This window comes from Spizellomyces punctatus, assembly GCF_000182565.1.
Source record: "Spizellomyces punctatus DAOM BR117 chromosome Unknown supercont1.16, whole genome shotgun sequence".
Taxonomy (NCBI): domain Eukaryota; kingdom Fungi; phylum Chytridiomycota; class Chytridiomycetes; order Spizellomycetales; family Spizellomycetaceae; genus Spizellomyces; species Spizellomyces punctatus.
In genome coordinates, this window is record NW_015971552.1 from 397148 (window position 1) to 410773 (window position 13626).

Below are 13626 nucleotides of genomic sequence, written 5' to 3' on the forward strand. Positions count from 1 at the left end.
AATAAACAAGTACAAGAATCTCCTTTATTTTCACAGGGTATTCGGGAAAAGTCACACAAGATTTCCAGTCATGGTGAGACTGGGGTGAGGAAACTACAAGAACTCCACAAGAACGCTGACGACTTTGTGGAACGGGTAAGGGGAGGTCCTATCGAGTAAACCTATTTTGTTCACTTCACAGCGCTCCTTCGAGTTTGAAAAGCAAGAGCTTCCTTTTTTACAGAAAATGTTTATGCATCGAATAATTCAAAAATTACATCACACCACAGTTACTACTGCTCCAATAGAAAGTGTAACATTCTCGTGGTATGACGTTACCAGCCTAACCTTTTGGGTCGGTGCGACTGCGTGTTGGGTGTGTATGCGCATAATTCCGTCACTGCCAGTAAATGAGAGTGCCGCATTACTGCCTTCATCCTTTGATGCAAATGACCAGCCAAATGAGAATGCCTTGGAATCATAGTCGGCGTATGACGTATCCATCTCCCCGAGTTGGTCAAAGTTGTTATTTGACAACTGGGTGACAAGCAGTGTTTGATTATCACTTGGTGAATGCGTAAAACCCTGGTTTCCAGCAGGAATGGTAAGATTAGGGCCTAGTGAAATTCTCCACTCGCGTAGTCCCTGTGAAGAATACATTAACGCTTTATCTTTTGTCTGGTCATTGAGAACGTCGTCGTCCACAAAGGCTGATTCGAACCCAACCAGTGAGCGAACACCGCTCATGTGGAGAAGGAATGTATTTCTGTTACCACCGGAGCAAGCATTCTCGGTCTGTGTTGATCTAACATAGTCATAGAATATTGACTTACCATCTGATATAGCACGAGTCGCGTTAACCACAGTAGTAGGCGGTGGTGTAATGTATGGAACTAAACAGCGGATATTGGAAACCCAAATCTCACCTACACCAGCACTTGTAAAAACTGTGTTCGGGTCTGCGAGGGTGATGATAATTTCCAATGCCTGATTACTCAGACTCCAAACTGGGAAGTACTGGTCATTCGATGGATGGCAGAAACCGACTAAGGGGTGGTGATTAATGGAAATGGTACTTGATGTTGCAAAGATATTGGTGTTTCCATATCCGGAAAGTTGGCTCAACAATTTCTTACTACCGGCGGATAGATTGCGGTATGTTTGTACTAGATAAAGAGGATAGTTTGGAATGTTAACAACAGTTTCTCCCCCTGCTTTGATGGTTAATGATTGAATAATGGATTCTAAGCCAAGATACATGTTTTTAACACCTGTACCAGGAGTTATCAAGTTTCCTGCATTATCGTATGCAGAAACATCCATGGAGAGAATGAGTTTTTGCAGAATGAAACTCACCGAATTAGAGTCACAAGTTATCTTGATTGGGGTCAGGTTACGACTTTTTGTCATATATGTGCTTTGACCAATCGGACTATAGATTGACACGCCTTCCCCACGGGGGTCTGAGTACCCCCTCGCGAACGTATTCGTCGAGAACAGCCAATTACATGGTACTGCAACTTCTTCTGACATGTTTGTTTACTGAATTGCAAAGGAAAAAAAAATGGAAGATTTTTCAGCCAAAAATGCCACCATAGTTGTCCTCCTCAACATTGTCCTCCTCAAAGAACGGTGATCTAGAGTCAAAGAATGGTTCATCATCACCGAATTTCAAAATTACGCTCTTTTTTTTAGATGGACGTATTGCTGCTGGCTGCGCCTTTGCTGCTAGTTTGGTTCTCTTGCTCCTAGTTGTTGTTGGTGTTGGTGTTGGTGTTGCCTTCATTCCTCGCTTCGTGTTTCGTCGTTCTTCCCTTGCTAATCGCTTCTGTTCCTTCTCCTCTTCAAGGATGCGTTTGGCCTCATCGATTTTACGCTTCTTCTCTTCCTCTTTCCTTTGCTCTTCACATTTCGCCTGCATCTCACGTAACTGTGCGGCTCGGGCCTTTTGGGCCTTCTCCAATGCTGCCCTTTGCTTATCCGTCATTGGACGTTTTACTTTCTGCGTAGGAGTTTGTTCTGGTTTCTTTTCTGCTTTTTGAACAGGTGCTTGTTCAGCGGGTGATTCTACATTCTCTTGTGGAATGGTACTCGATTCTTGATGATCTTGAGTTTGCTCTTCCATTGTTTTTTCTTACTTAGCTTCTGAGAAAAAAAAAATTAGACATCAATTAGACATCCGCAACATCGTCTGAAAATGCAAACCGAACGGTTAACGGGCTGTTGAGTGCAACTTCCAAACCGGTCATCAAGTCAATAAGATAGAATTCGATTTTGGAGATAGTGTCATCAACAGGGAGCCATTCTCCCGCATCATTTGTCCAGGTGATTACATCTCCAAAACTATCTGGGACAACAGTGGCTACTACTGATTGCACGGAATCATCGAAGTCACTGAGGTAGCGGCTTCCCTTGACTTGAATGTTGCTGGTTAAAAGCACCAGGTAACTTCCCGAGAGGTTAACTGGATTCTTCAATGTTACCGTTTGGTAATACCCAGTCTCGGTCCATCTTGACATTCCTGTAAGTATGTACGCCGTTGTTCCTCTCGACGCTGGCAAAATTTTGAATTTCTTAGGCCCTGTCGCAGTTATGGAAATCTTCCTGCTCACACCATCATAAGTAACAGTATAGCCCTGTGTTCCGGCCGTGCTCATAGCGTCAGCCACTGCGTTTGGAAAATTGGCGATACTATAGTTCCCAGGAGCAATGGTTCCACTATAAATCGTGCTATCTCCTTCCTCTGCAAAGGCTATAGTATTGTTTGCAGAGGAAACAAGGTCCCAATCTTGGAGAAAGGAAACCGAGAGAACCTTCATCATTTCCATTCTCCGGGGGGGAATACTGAATGATCGAGATTTTAAGGAACAATATGTGACTTCGTTAATCATTTCCTTTCCTTCCTTTATGTAAAGAACAAGGAAATTTTAAAATGGGATATAAGCCACGTGCAATTTTTCCTGTGCATAAAAAGAAAAGAGATCCAAGAGTTCCAGAAGACATTGCTAGCCTCCCTATATGCACGACTTTGATCGCACCTCGAAAAAGTGGGAAGAGCGCTCTTGTTTGTGGTCTGATAAATGATGTATATGCCAAGTTAGTCGATCGAGTGATAATAATGTCAGATACGGTTGCATACGACGCATCTGTGAAGGTATTGGCTGAAACCACAAAGCATAAAAACATCTACTATACTGATGATGTGTCTAATGCATCCATAGCAAAGATTGTTGATGAACAAAAAGCGGCACCTGACAAGTCACTTCTATTGTTCATCGATGATTCTGGAGATAGTGCCCAGTCAAAGGAATTAAACAAGGAATTGTCCAAACTCTATACGAAAGGGAGACATTTCAATATTTCTACAATCGTAGCCATTCAGAGTGTGACTGGGCAGTTGAGTAATAAAATGAAGGGATGTTCGACTGAATTTATTATTTTTCGTAACAATGCGGAGGATCTGAAACTCCTTGCTAAGATGCTCACTTCTGCTTACAAGACATATGAAGAGGTTCTTGCCTATCTTACTGAATCTACAAAGGAACCCTATGCTTTCTGTTACATGAATTTAGCAGCAAACAACGCCAGAGAAATGTATCGATACTGTGACTCTATTGGGTTTCACGATTACTTTCTAAACAGTTGAGCGCATGTCCCTTTGACCACCTAGTTCCTGAAGCGCAGCCAGTTTCTGAAGTTCAGCTTCTTTCATCTTGTCGAAGAGGTATTCATATTCATCGGCATAGCCATTGAGGAAGGAACGAAGATCATCTGGACAGTCGTCGTAGTCAGTAAATCCCTCGATGTTGTTGATAAAATAGCCCTGGCATGTCGCTTCTGCATTATAATAAATTTGACAGAGTTCCAGGTAGCAGTCCAAGTCGGGCCCACTTAGGTTTGCAATATTCTTGGCTTCCCGCCTAATCCATTCTTCCTTCGGAACCTCAACGAAATCAATGTGTTCGAGATCTTCTTCAGTGAAGTTGAATTTCGACATCGTTGCTCAGATGGTAAGACTCTTGCAATTGGGAAAAGTCATTGGAGGGAATCGAGCATGGCCTTTTAAGCAAAACAGAGGAAATCATCGATCGATTGAAATGATGTAACTGCACATCAATAATCACACATCTGTCGTATTTCCATCGAAAGACTCGAAGATGTGACTCTATTGGGTTCAAGGATTATTTCTGAGCGGAAATGTAAACAGAATAAGAAGATGTCTTGGAGAGTATTGACTCCAGATGAGAGGGAGAAAGTAGAGAATGTTTATAAAACATTCAAAACAGGGCGGGATAACCTCTGGAGAAAAACACGTGAAGTATACCCGGACTTCAAAGGAAGCCAACGCAGCGTATTGAATGATTTTCTAAAGTACCAGCCCGAATGGCAAACTCATGTGAAGCCACCGAAACAATCATCTATTGCGCCACTACAATTCACCAAGGCAGGTTACCTCCAGGCAGATCTGGTTTCCATGCGTAGTTATCCAGATGCCGGATATACTGCGTTTTTTCATATGATTGACGGGTTTACAAAGAAATCTTGGGGCAAACCACTTCGAGGTGAGTCGGAACAAGAGGTTAGTAATGCAGCAGAAGAATGCATACAACAATCTGGAAAGCGCATCTCGACAATGCAAACAGACAATGGACCACATTTTCAGAGAATCTTTACTAGAATGTTGGAGAGACATAATATCAAACACTTTTATTCCCAAGCGGCAAGACCACAATCTAATGCCTTCATTGAACGGAGAGGTGGAGATATAAAACGACAACTCTTCGCTCTCATGGAGTCCGCAGGCGATAAGAAATGGGTGCAGAACTTTCAGATGGTTCTGGACAATATCAACGGCAGTGTGTCCAGGGCAACGGGACAATCTCCTAATGAAATGGAAAATGGGGATGCAGAAGTCCAACAAGAAGCCGTCGCTCGAATCCAGAAAAACATTGCATCAAGGTATCGCACCAGGCAAATTGGGACACCATTGTTTGTAGGTCAAAAGGTACGAAAGAAACGAGTATTACAAGGCAGCGTTAGGAAACCAGGATTGCTGGGCTTCTGGGACAAGGACGTCTACGAGATTGTTCAATGCATTGATTCTCAGCATCCAAGTTTCATTCCGTCGTATCGCATAGCCACAGCCACAGGTCATATTCTATATGGCCGCTTCCCTAGAACAAGTTTGCTACCCATTCCGCCCATATTATCTCATGATTTAGTAGATCTTGACAATGAAGAACAACGCGCTGAGTCGCTGCAAGTTCCAAACGAGTTAGTACCAGCACCAGAGCCACGTCGATCATTACGATTGGATCAAGAACGTGAAGATGAATACGAAGTAGACCATATTGTTGGGAAGCGGAGATATCGCGGGAGAACCCAGTATAAAATCAGATGGCTAGGTTATGGCCAAGAGGATGATAGTTGGCAAGATGTAGAGGATCTCGCCAACGCACCCGAAAAGGTTGCAGAGTACGAGCGCATTCATAGTTAAAAATTATTATCTGCTGCACAAATGGACTAGAGCTAAACTTAAAACCACAAAGCAACAACCCTATGTGGCAGCATCTTTGCAATAGGCGAGATTCTCTGCTTCGTTGTGGTGATGTTGTTTTGACATAAAGGTAGATGCCGCACGCTTCAAATGCCGCTTTCTAATATGCGTAATTTGCACACTACGGAGCAAACGGACACCATAGTTCTTGTCTTTGTTGTTCGTTGCTTTGCTCCAGGCATTTTGAATGCAATTGCGAAATGTGTCAATTACAAAAGGTTCCTCCTTGCTGTTTAAAAAGATGTACTCAGACTCCATACGAAACCTGGTAACAAAGCGAACGAGTTCCTTAGCAACATAGGATGGGTCCACTGACTCCGCAATTTCTGGAAAATGAGGTGTAGTCATTGATTGCAAAAAAGGTTCATTCAGGTAGCGGTCATTATCTTCTGTATCATTTAGTTTCTTAGCAGATGTTTTTGCAGCGGAGATACGATCTTGCTTTCTGTCATTCCAAAGGATACAAGCATTTCCAGCATTGTCATATACGAAAATATTGTCCTTCTTCCAATTGACACCAGGGTGCTTGAAATTTTTCAACGTTCCATAGTTTGCATGGACGTTGTAAAAGTGGGATGTGAAAAGTCCAATTTTTGCATCCTGGAGCGCATAGATCTCATACTTGTTTGGATACGGCTTATCATAGATTTTATTCTGCTCTTCGTTATAGGCTCTCATCATAGCACATTCTGCATCCCAGTCTTCAATGGTACCATCCATTGGGCGTTCTCCTGTGTCTCCAAGATCTTTGTAAGCCTTCTTCGCATCACGAGCAGCGTTGTAAAGTGGTTTCGTAAGTTCATCATGTTTGCTCTTCTCTAATCCACAGAAATCGTGACCTGCATTTCTAATAATGCAGGCTATTAACCCGAGATCTGTAGAGTACGTGTTATGGGTGGGTTCACCATTTTTTGTCTTTGTTGCTGTACGGTCTTTCACGAGTGACTTCTGAAATGAGATGTCCTGGATTTTCCCTAGGGACGAAAAAGCACCTCTACGCTGATAATCTTGTGCTTTAGCCAAGTCTGTCGCATATGATCTTGAGTTCTCATTGAGGAATCCAGCAAGATTGGCGGTATGTAACGGAAAAGTAGCCATGTGGTCTTTGACAGAAGGTGAATAAATTTTTTACACTACAGATAAACCCATATCCTTAGCTCGCTCCTCTTATATAGACATTTTATTTCATGTTTTATCGATAGATTTTCTCCATCAACCTATGCCAGAACATGTTGTCTTTGATGCCAAATCATCTATTGTAGATAAGATTTTTCCTCTAGTCGAACAACTGTACCGGATTCTTGCCAATGCTTCTGGGAAATCACCCACACCACCACCTGATGGTAAGACGATCAATATAATGTTAGCGGAAGACGAACCCGTTTTAAGATCAATGTTTATGAGGTTCTGGAAGAGAGAATCTAATGTTACAGTATTCACAGCGTCTGATGGTATTGAGGCCGTTGAACTCTTTAAAAAGCAACGATTGAATATCATTTTTGTTGATATCGACATGCCTTACAAAAATGGAGTGGAAGTAACACGTGAAATAAGACAGTATGAGAGGGACCACAATCTAGATCAAACGCCTATAATAGGAGTGTCTGGATTCACGGAGCGTCAGTACGAGGAACAGGCCTTTGCTGCCGGTATGAACAAATTTGTATCAAAAGGAACAGGGTATCAATTGAAAGATATTTACAGAATCGTTGTAGAATACTGTGGAGATCCAAAGACCTAACAAAACGGTGGTCACACCTGTTTGTGTATTTTTCGCTGATACAAAAAGACAAAGCAGACTAAAAACTACAATATCGTACATCCGTCCCATGCTATTCCTTCTTTATAGCTTCTTCCCATCCTCCGTCAAAGTAAGCCCCTCCCATAGCGTAGTCGGATTGTCTGTCGTCTTTCCATCGAGGCTATCTACTTGCTTCAGACGCTGTTTCACAACTTGAAATGAATCCTTGTGATGCTTAAGAAGATAGTCACCTATGTCCTCCTTCCGAGGGTAAGGATTTTCTCCGTATTTTTTCTCTTGCTTCACCCACGCTTCGTATGCTCTGCGAAAACTATCGGGGTACATCCGCCTTCCCGTCTCCCACTTTACGTACTTTGCCACAAAGCGTCCCAGAGGATCGAGCTGAGAAGTAAACTCGTTTGTCTTTTCGCTCACTTCATCAGGAACCGGCTGAAGCGATCGTTCTCCGGTTCGGATTTCGACCAGACGACGGATGAGGAAACTCATAAACACATCCTTGTATTCTACTATACGTTTCTCCAGTTCCTGTATCCCGACAAACTTCTTTGCATCTTTGCCACCTTTCTTGTTAGCTTCCTCCTCTGTTCTGCAAAACTCGGACAACATGGGAAACACTTCGAATCGACGAGTGACACCATGAGCGTGGTCGTAGACAATCGGTAACCAGTTCATGGCACCCAGAAGAAGAGCGTTCATTTTGAAGGCACCAGTGGTGGTGTCATTAACTTGTCGGGCATTAACCCAGCCATTGATCAGCTTCTTAAATGTGTCCCCTCGCCATTGCTCATTCTTATTCACTTCGTCCACGCATACGGTAAACTTCCCATCACATCCCTTCAGCTCGCAGTTAGGCCTCGTACTATCAATGTTCTTACCGAGTTGGCTACTCTGCATGCTGTGCGCTTTCACACTAAAAGTTGCCATTATCAAGTCGATAATGACCGTTTTCCCATTTGCCCCCTCCCCCAACAAAATGACCATTTTCTGTGGTTGATTTGCGTCCAGAGTCATACACAAATGATCAAAGAGGTACTCGCGAACCTTCTCAGAGGTGACCATGGTAGAGAAGCGAGCCATAAGGTAATCGAACCGTTCTTCATTCAGCTCCGACCACCCCTCCCCTTTCACATACTGCTCATCCAGAGCATAACCGAGGTAATCTCTCGTATCAACACAGTAGTCCGTTTGCTGCCCTGGACGTAGCTTTAACATTTCAAAATCAAAGACACCATTGTCAAAACACAAAATACGCTTCTTTTCTTTCACATGGTTCAAAAAATCCTCGATGTGTAACTTCGTCTTCATGCTTTGTACAACATTTCTAGAGCTCTTTTTGACAATCATTGTAAAGGCTTCGTCCTCGTCCTCGTTGAAATAATGCTCCATTGTCACTTGGAAGAGCTCCTCTGCAATCCGGCTAAATTGTTCATCGGTAATAGTTTGATAGCTGTGTACAGCTTTGTTGAATCGATACCATTTTCCATGGGTTTTCGACCCGGCATGCACAAACTCTCCCCACCACTGCCTCTCTGCAAAATCAACGATGCACAATTTGAAATTTTGTTCCCACTTCTTGTGCCTGTTATTAAAGATCTCGCGACATTTATTTCCAATCTTTCCGGCAGCTTCCTGTAGAGACTCGGGAGGGGTTGTCCTGGGAACATAGGGGATGTTGCCTTTGACCATGTTAGGTGCCTGGTTCTCGGGTGCCTTGAGTGTGCTTTCATTAGCTGCTTTGTTCTCCTCGGGTACCTTGAGTGTGGTATCATTAGCTGCTTTGTTCTCCTCGGGTGCCTTGAGTGTGCTTTCATTAGCTGCTTCGTTCTCCTCGGGTGCTTTGAGGTTGTCCTGCTTGTCATCGCCGCCGAACGTGCTTGAACCATATGTTTCGAGATCGAAATCGAGATTCCCAATATCCTCGAGATTCTCAAAACCTAAAATGGGACTTGCTTTTATTTCTGGCTGTGTCTCGCGTCTTACATGCTTATCTTGTCGCACCCTCTTAGTTTGACGGGAATCGTCCTCATCAGGATCTCTCCTCCTAGTCGACCCTGAACCACGTGTTTTAGATGTGTCTGTACTCATGGCGTTCGTTAGTTGTAGCATGAGTGTCAGACAAGGGGGCGGGCTTGGCTATATAGACTTCGAGAAGTTGCTATCAATAGAACTCTCTTTCTTTTTCTTATACCTTTTCTTGGCGTACATCGACAGAAATAGTAACAGCCGCTTTCTCAGTTTGCGCTAAGATGCCACATCATATCATCCTTTCTTTTTCTTATACCTTTTCTTGGCGTAGATCGACAGAAATAGTAACAGCCGCTTTTCTCAGTTTGCGCTAAGACGCCGTTCACCTCCATTGGTTACCATCTACATAAACGCTCGCACCTCTGTCGGTTACCATCTACATGAATGCTCGCACCTCTGTCGGTTACCATCTACATGAATGCTCGCACCTCTGTCAGTTACCATCTACATGAATGCTCGCACCTCTGTCAGTTACCATCTACATGAATGCTTGCACCTCTGTCGGTTACCATCTACATGAATGCTCGCACCTCTGTCGGTTACCATCTACATGAATGCTCGCACCTCTGTCAGTTACCATCTACATGCGGTGCTAAGCCTGCATTGTAGATAGCTTTGAGCTGGAGTGCATGCCTTATGTAGATGTTAACCGATGGAGGTGCAAGCATGCATGTAGATGGGTTTGAGCTGGAGTGCATGCCTTATGTAGATGTTAACGATGGAGGTGCAAGCATGCATGTAGATGGGTTTGAGCTGGAGTGCATGATCTTATGTAGATGTTAACCGATGGAGGTGCAAGCATGCATGTAGCTGGAGTGCATGCCTTATGTAGGGTTTTGAGCTGGGGACCCATTAGCCTTTGTGCATCGAAATGCACGGGTTTTTAGGGGGTTGTTTACATAAGCACTTGTTGTTGGTTCTCGGGAAAAGCTGCAAATCTTTGTACTTTAAAAAAAGGTTATTAAACTTGAAGAAACCTTGAAAGCATGGATTCAAACTGCCGCCAACATGAATGTCTGGGATGTCGAAAAATTATCCCTTGGCTCAGGTGCCGTCCGAGATGTACCGATTGTTATTTGAAATGGTTAGAGCAGCGCGCTAACCAACTTCCGAGATTTAATATCCTTGCGCCAGATAGTGAAGATGAAAGCACGTGATGTCAACTTTCAGTCTCAACCACCCGACAATTTATCAGTGGATTCACGGCTCCTCTGAAGTTGCACTGGTAACCAAGAAGCAACATCGCCATGATAAAATCACCATTCATCATATATAGTCCGGTTCTTTCTTCTAAGACATGCTTTAAACCATATGATGTGATCTTTGACATACTTCATTGTACCCGAAACACCTTTGGAATTAGTTGTATCCCCCTTTCAATGTTGGATAAATTGAACATCTTCACATTATCTTCTAAGGTCGGTCTTTCTTTTGACGGCTTTTTCAATGATGTCCCAGCAAGTTCATTTCCATATTCAGTTAACAATACATTAGCAGGAAGCCTCGAAAGCACATTCTTGATTTCATCTAAGGTTACCATTTCGATGTTTCTTGTGTGTTTATATAAGCTCCCAGAAAAATAACATTATGTGCGTTTATTGCGTTTCTCTCAATAACTGCAATTATTGCGTTTAGGAGCAGCGATAAAAATCTCGACTGACTATCAACAAACCTCATAATGGAATCTCCGTCTAGAGTCTGCAAAAATTTAAAACGCTCTGCCCCCGTGAAGCATGTGGCGGGTGCAGAAATGAGGCTTACACCTAAAAAGCAAAAAAAAACGGATAATAAAGCGCGCCCAACTGTGGAAGATAACACCCTCAAGGTTGACCTTGACGCTGAGGAAGATTTCATCACAAAGACTGAACAGGTACATCTTGGCCATCTCAAAAAGTTAGTCAGAATCCAAAAACTCTTCGTTCCGAGTAGCGTTGAAGACTGCAAAGACAAGGACTACTCAGTGCTGTTAAAATCATACTACAGTAAGGTAGACAAGAATGGCAACTTGTCCGTGACATACCGATTCAAGAACAATGGTCAGTTTGGACGGCTGTTTGCTAAAGGGATGGCATCCCCATATTTTCCATCTACTGTAAGGGACTTTTTGTTTCCAGATTACATCAATGTTGACATGAGGGCTGCAGTCTTCACAATCTACCGTCACTACAGCGAGCGCTACAACATCCCCAGTCCTGAACTCTTGCAGTTATTAGAAAAGAGGGATGAGATCTTGCAGAAGAAACAACTCACCAAAAAGAAGTTGAACGCTCTCATGAATACAATGACCCCACCTAAGCGTGATAAGTTCCTCATCAATCTTCACGGTTGGATACACAGCAAGTTGCTGCCTAAACTCAAGGTAGACCCAGAGTACAAGAACTTGTGGATTGCGATCGACAAATCACCGGACGCTGACCCTGTGACTGGGAAGAAGAAGAACAAGGATGTGAGTTTCCTTTGCCTGTGCTATCAGACCATAGAACGGCACATCCTTATACACATGTCAGAGTTTTTTGAGAACCGTGGCTGGACGGTTGGCGCTCTGATTTACGATGGACTCCTCGTGCAAAAGGATAAAGACAAGATTCTCAATGATGCATTGCTCCGTGAATGTGAGGAGTCGATTTACAACCGCCTCAAGATACGGGTCACACTTGCCGAGAAACCCAGGGATATTGATGAAACCTTTCTCAAGAGAAACCATCTCGACCTTGAGGATGTGGACCCGGATAATGATCTTGACGACACTGATCTCGATACTGATCTTGACAACCGTGATGTGGTGGATCTGGTGCCAGATGATGAACCCTTGAGCCTCGCAAAATCTGCTAAAATTTTTGGCAAAGGTACCAATCTGAAAGGTCTGATTCGTTATCTAAACAACTTCTTCACTAAAATAACAGAAGAAGATACTGCATTATACTGCTATCGAGAGAAGCGCAGTGATCCTTGGATCTGTCGAACATATAAAAACACCTCGAGCGCTTTATCCCATCTGTTTTTACACTCCATTGATAAAAACGGCAAAGGAGTGATAATTTCCCTCTTCGACCAGTGGGCAGGCAGCCAAAGAATTATCACATACAAAAAAGTGGTATTCGATCCATCCTACATCGGTGACATACCATTCAAAGAAATCAACCTCTTCAAGGGCTTCCAGGCAACACTCTTAGATCAGTATGACGAAAAGATAATCGAACCAGTACTTTCCCACATTCGCCAAGTTCTTAACGGCAGTGTTGAGGAATGTTGGCAATACACAGAAAAGTGGATGGCATCAATTGTGCAGCATCCTCAGATCAAAACCGAAGTGGCCCTTGTCTTCCACGGCTCTCAGGGAACAGGGAAGAACTTGTTGATGGACAATTTTTTCGGTAGGCTTGTGATCGGTATGAAGCACTTTCTGAACACGAACAATCTCGATGATCTTACCGGTCAATTCACTGGCCATCTCTCCGCAAAGATTTTCACGATTGGAGATGAAGTTCTGTTTGCCGGTGGTCACAAAACTAACAACATATTGAAATCACGCATCACGCAGAATGTGCAAAAGATGGAAAAGAAGGGAGTTGATGCAATTACCATTGGCGACTTTAACAACTACAGTTTTCTGTCTAATCACGATGATGCTGTGAAGATCGAAAACACCGACCGTAGGTATTTTGTGAAACGTGCTTCAGACATTCATAAAGGAGACACAGAATACTTTGCAACATTTGCGGAAAAGTGTCTGAATCAAGAGACAGCGGATCACTTTTACACCTATCTGATGCAGATGGATCTCACTGGTTTCAACCTTTGTAAAATACCTGTTACTGAGGAGAAAGCAGAGATGGCCATCTACTCGATGGACCCACTAGAACTCTTTGTGGATGATCTACTCAACGGCAACATCAGCAAAGGTTTCACGTATGTAGATGGTGAAAGAACACAGGAATGGATGTTGCCAGGTGAAACATACGAGATGACCATGGATGAGTTGTTTTCACTGTACCAAACATTTCTACAATCTGGCGCAGCCGGTAGGAGATTAGTAGATATGTCTAAAATGGGATTTAGCAAGAAGATCAGGCGGATGGTACAGATAGCAAACCTATCACACCACAGGCATGGAGGGACGCGGATAGCAGTGAGGATGTCAAAAGTGAATTAGACAAATGCACACTTGCACATTTAGAAATGGAAATGTGTAGGAAGTGTGCGACTAGGTGATTGTAGATAATATCAGAAATGATTAGCTAGTCTTCCATTGTTCTCTAGTGAAAGTCGGAAAGAAATCAATGAAGAATGGTCTACATGCACA

The 13626-nt window shown here is 43.2% G+C and overlaps 8 protein-coding genes across 8 annotated transcripts; 2 read left to right on the forward strand and 6 right to left on the reverse strand.

The window, feature by feature from the left end:
* Window positions 1-258: 258 nt before the first annotated feature.
* SPPG_07589 (uncharacterized protein) lies at window positions 259-1512 on the reverse strand (the record flags this gene model as incomplete). Its single annotated transcript, XM_016755756.1, has 1 exon — window positions 259-1512. The coding sequence occupies one exon, from the start codon at window positions 1510-1512 to the stop codon at window positions 259-261; it is 1254 nt and encodes a 417-aa protein (XP_016605243.1).
* Window positions 1513-1555: 43 nt separating this feature from the next.
* SPPG_07590 (uncharacterized protein) lies at window positions 1556-2104 on the reverse strand (the record flags this gene model as incomplete). Its single annotated transcript, XM_016755757.1, has 1 exon — window positions 1556-2104. One exon carries the CDS (start codon window positions 2102-2104, stop codon window positions 1556-1558), a length of 549 nt encoding a protein of 182 aa, XP_016605244.1.
* A 46-nt stretch (window positions 2105-2150) lies between these two features.
* SPPG_07591 (uncharacterized protein) lies at window positions 2151-2807 on the reverse strand (the record flags this gene model as incomplete). The annotated part of the gene is made up of 1 exon (XM_016755758.1): window positions 2151-2807. One exon carries the CDS (start codon window positions 2805-2807, stop codon window positions 2151-2153), a length of 657 nt encoding a protein of 218 aa, XP_016605245.1.
* An 806-nt stretch (window positions 2808-3613) lies between these two features.
* SPPG_07592 (uncharacterized protein) lies at window positions 3614-3976 on the reverse strand (the record flags this gene model as incomplete). Its single annotated transcript, XM_016755759.1, has 1 exon — window positions 3614-3976. One exon carries the CDS (start codon window positions 3974-3976, stop codon window positions 3614-3616), a length of 363 nt encoding a protein of 120 aa, XP_016605246.1.
* Window positions 3977-5536: 1560 nt separating this feature from the next.
* On the reverse strand, window positions 5537-6634 carry SPPG_07594 (uncharacterized protein; the record flags this gene model as incomplete). Its single annotated transcript, XM_016755760.1, has 1 exon — window positions 5537-6634. The coding sequence occupies one exon, from the start codon at window positions 6632-6634 to the stop codon at window positions 5537-5539; it is 1098 nt and encodes a 365-aa protein (XP_016605247.1).
* A 121-nt stretch (window positions 6635-6755) lies between these two features.
* SPPG_07595 (uncharacterized protein) lies at window positions 6756-7277 on the forward strand (the record flags this gene model as incomplete). Its single annotated transcript, XM_016755761.1, has 2 exons — window positions 6756-6879; window positions 6979-7277. 2 exons carry the CDS (start codon window positions 6756-6758, stop codon window positions 7275-7277), a joined length of 423 nt encoding a protein of 140 aa, XP_016605248.1.
* A 102-nt stretch (window positions 7278-7379) lies between these two features.
* SPPG_07596 (uncharacterized protein) lies at window positions 7380-9383 on the reverse strand (the record flags this gene model as incomplete). Its single annotated transcript, XM_016755762.1, has 1 exon — window positions 7380-9383. The coding sequence occupies one exon, from the start codon at window positions 9381-9383 to the stop codon at window positions 7380-7382; it is 2004 nt and encodes a 667-aa protein (XP_016605249.1).
* A 1618-nt stretch (window positions 9384-11001) lies between these two features.
* Window positions 11002-13476, forward strand: SPPG_07597 (uncharacterized protein; the record flags this gene model as incomplete). The annotated part of the gene is made up of 1 exon (XM_016755763.1): window positions 11002-13476. One exon carries the CDS (start codon window positions 11002-11004, stop codon window positions 13474-13476), a length of 2475 nt encoding a protein of 824 aa, XP_016605250.1.
* Window positions 13477-13626: the final 150 nt, after the last annotated feature.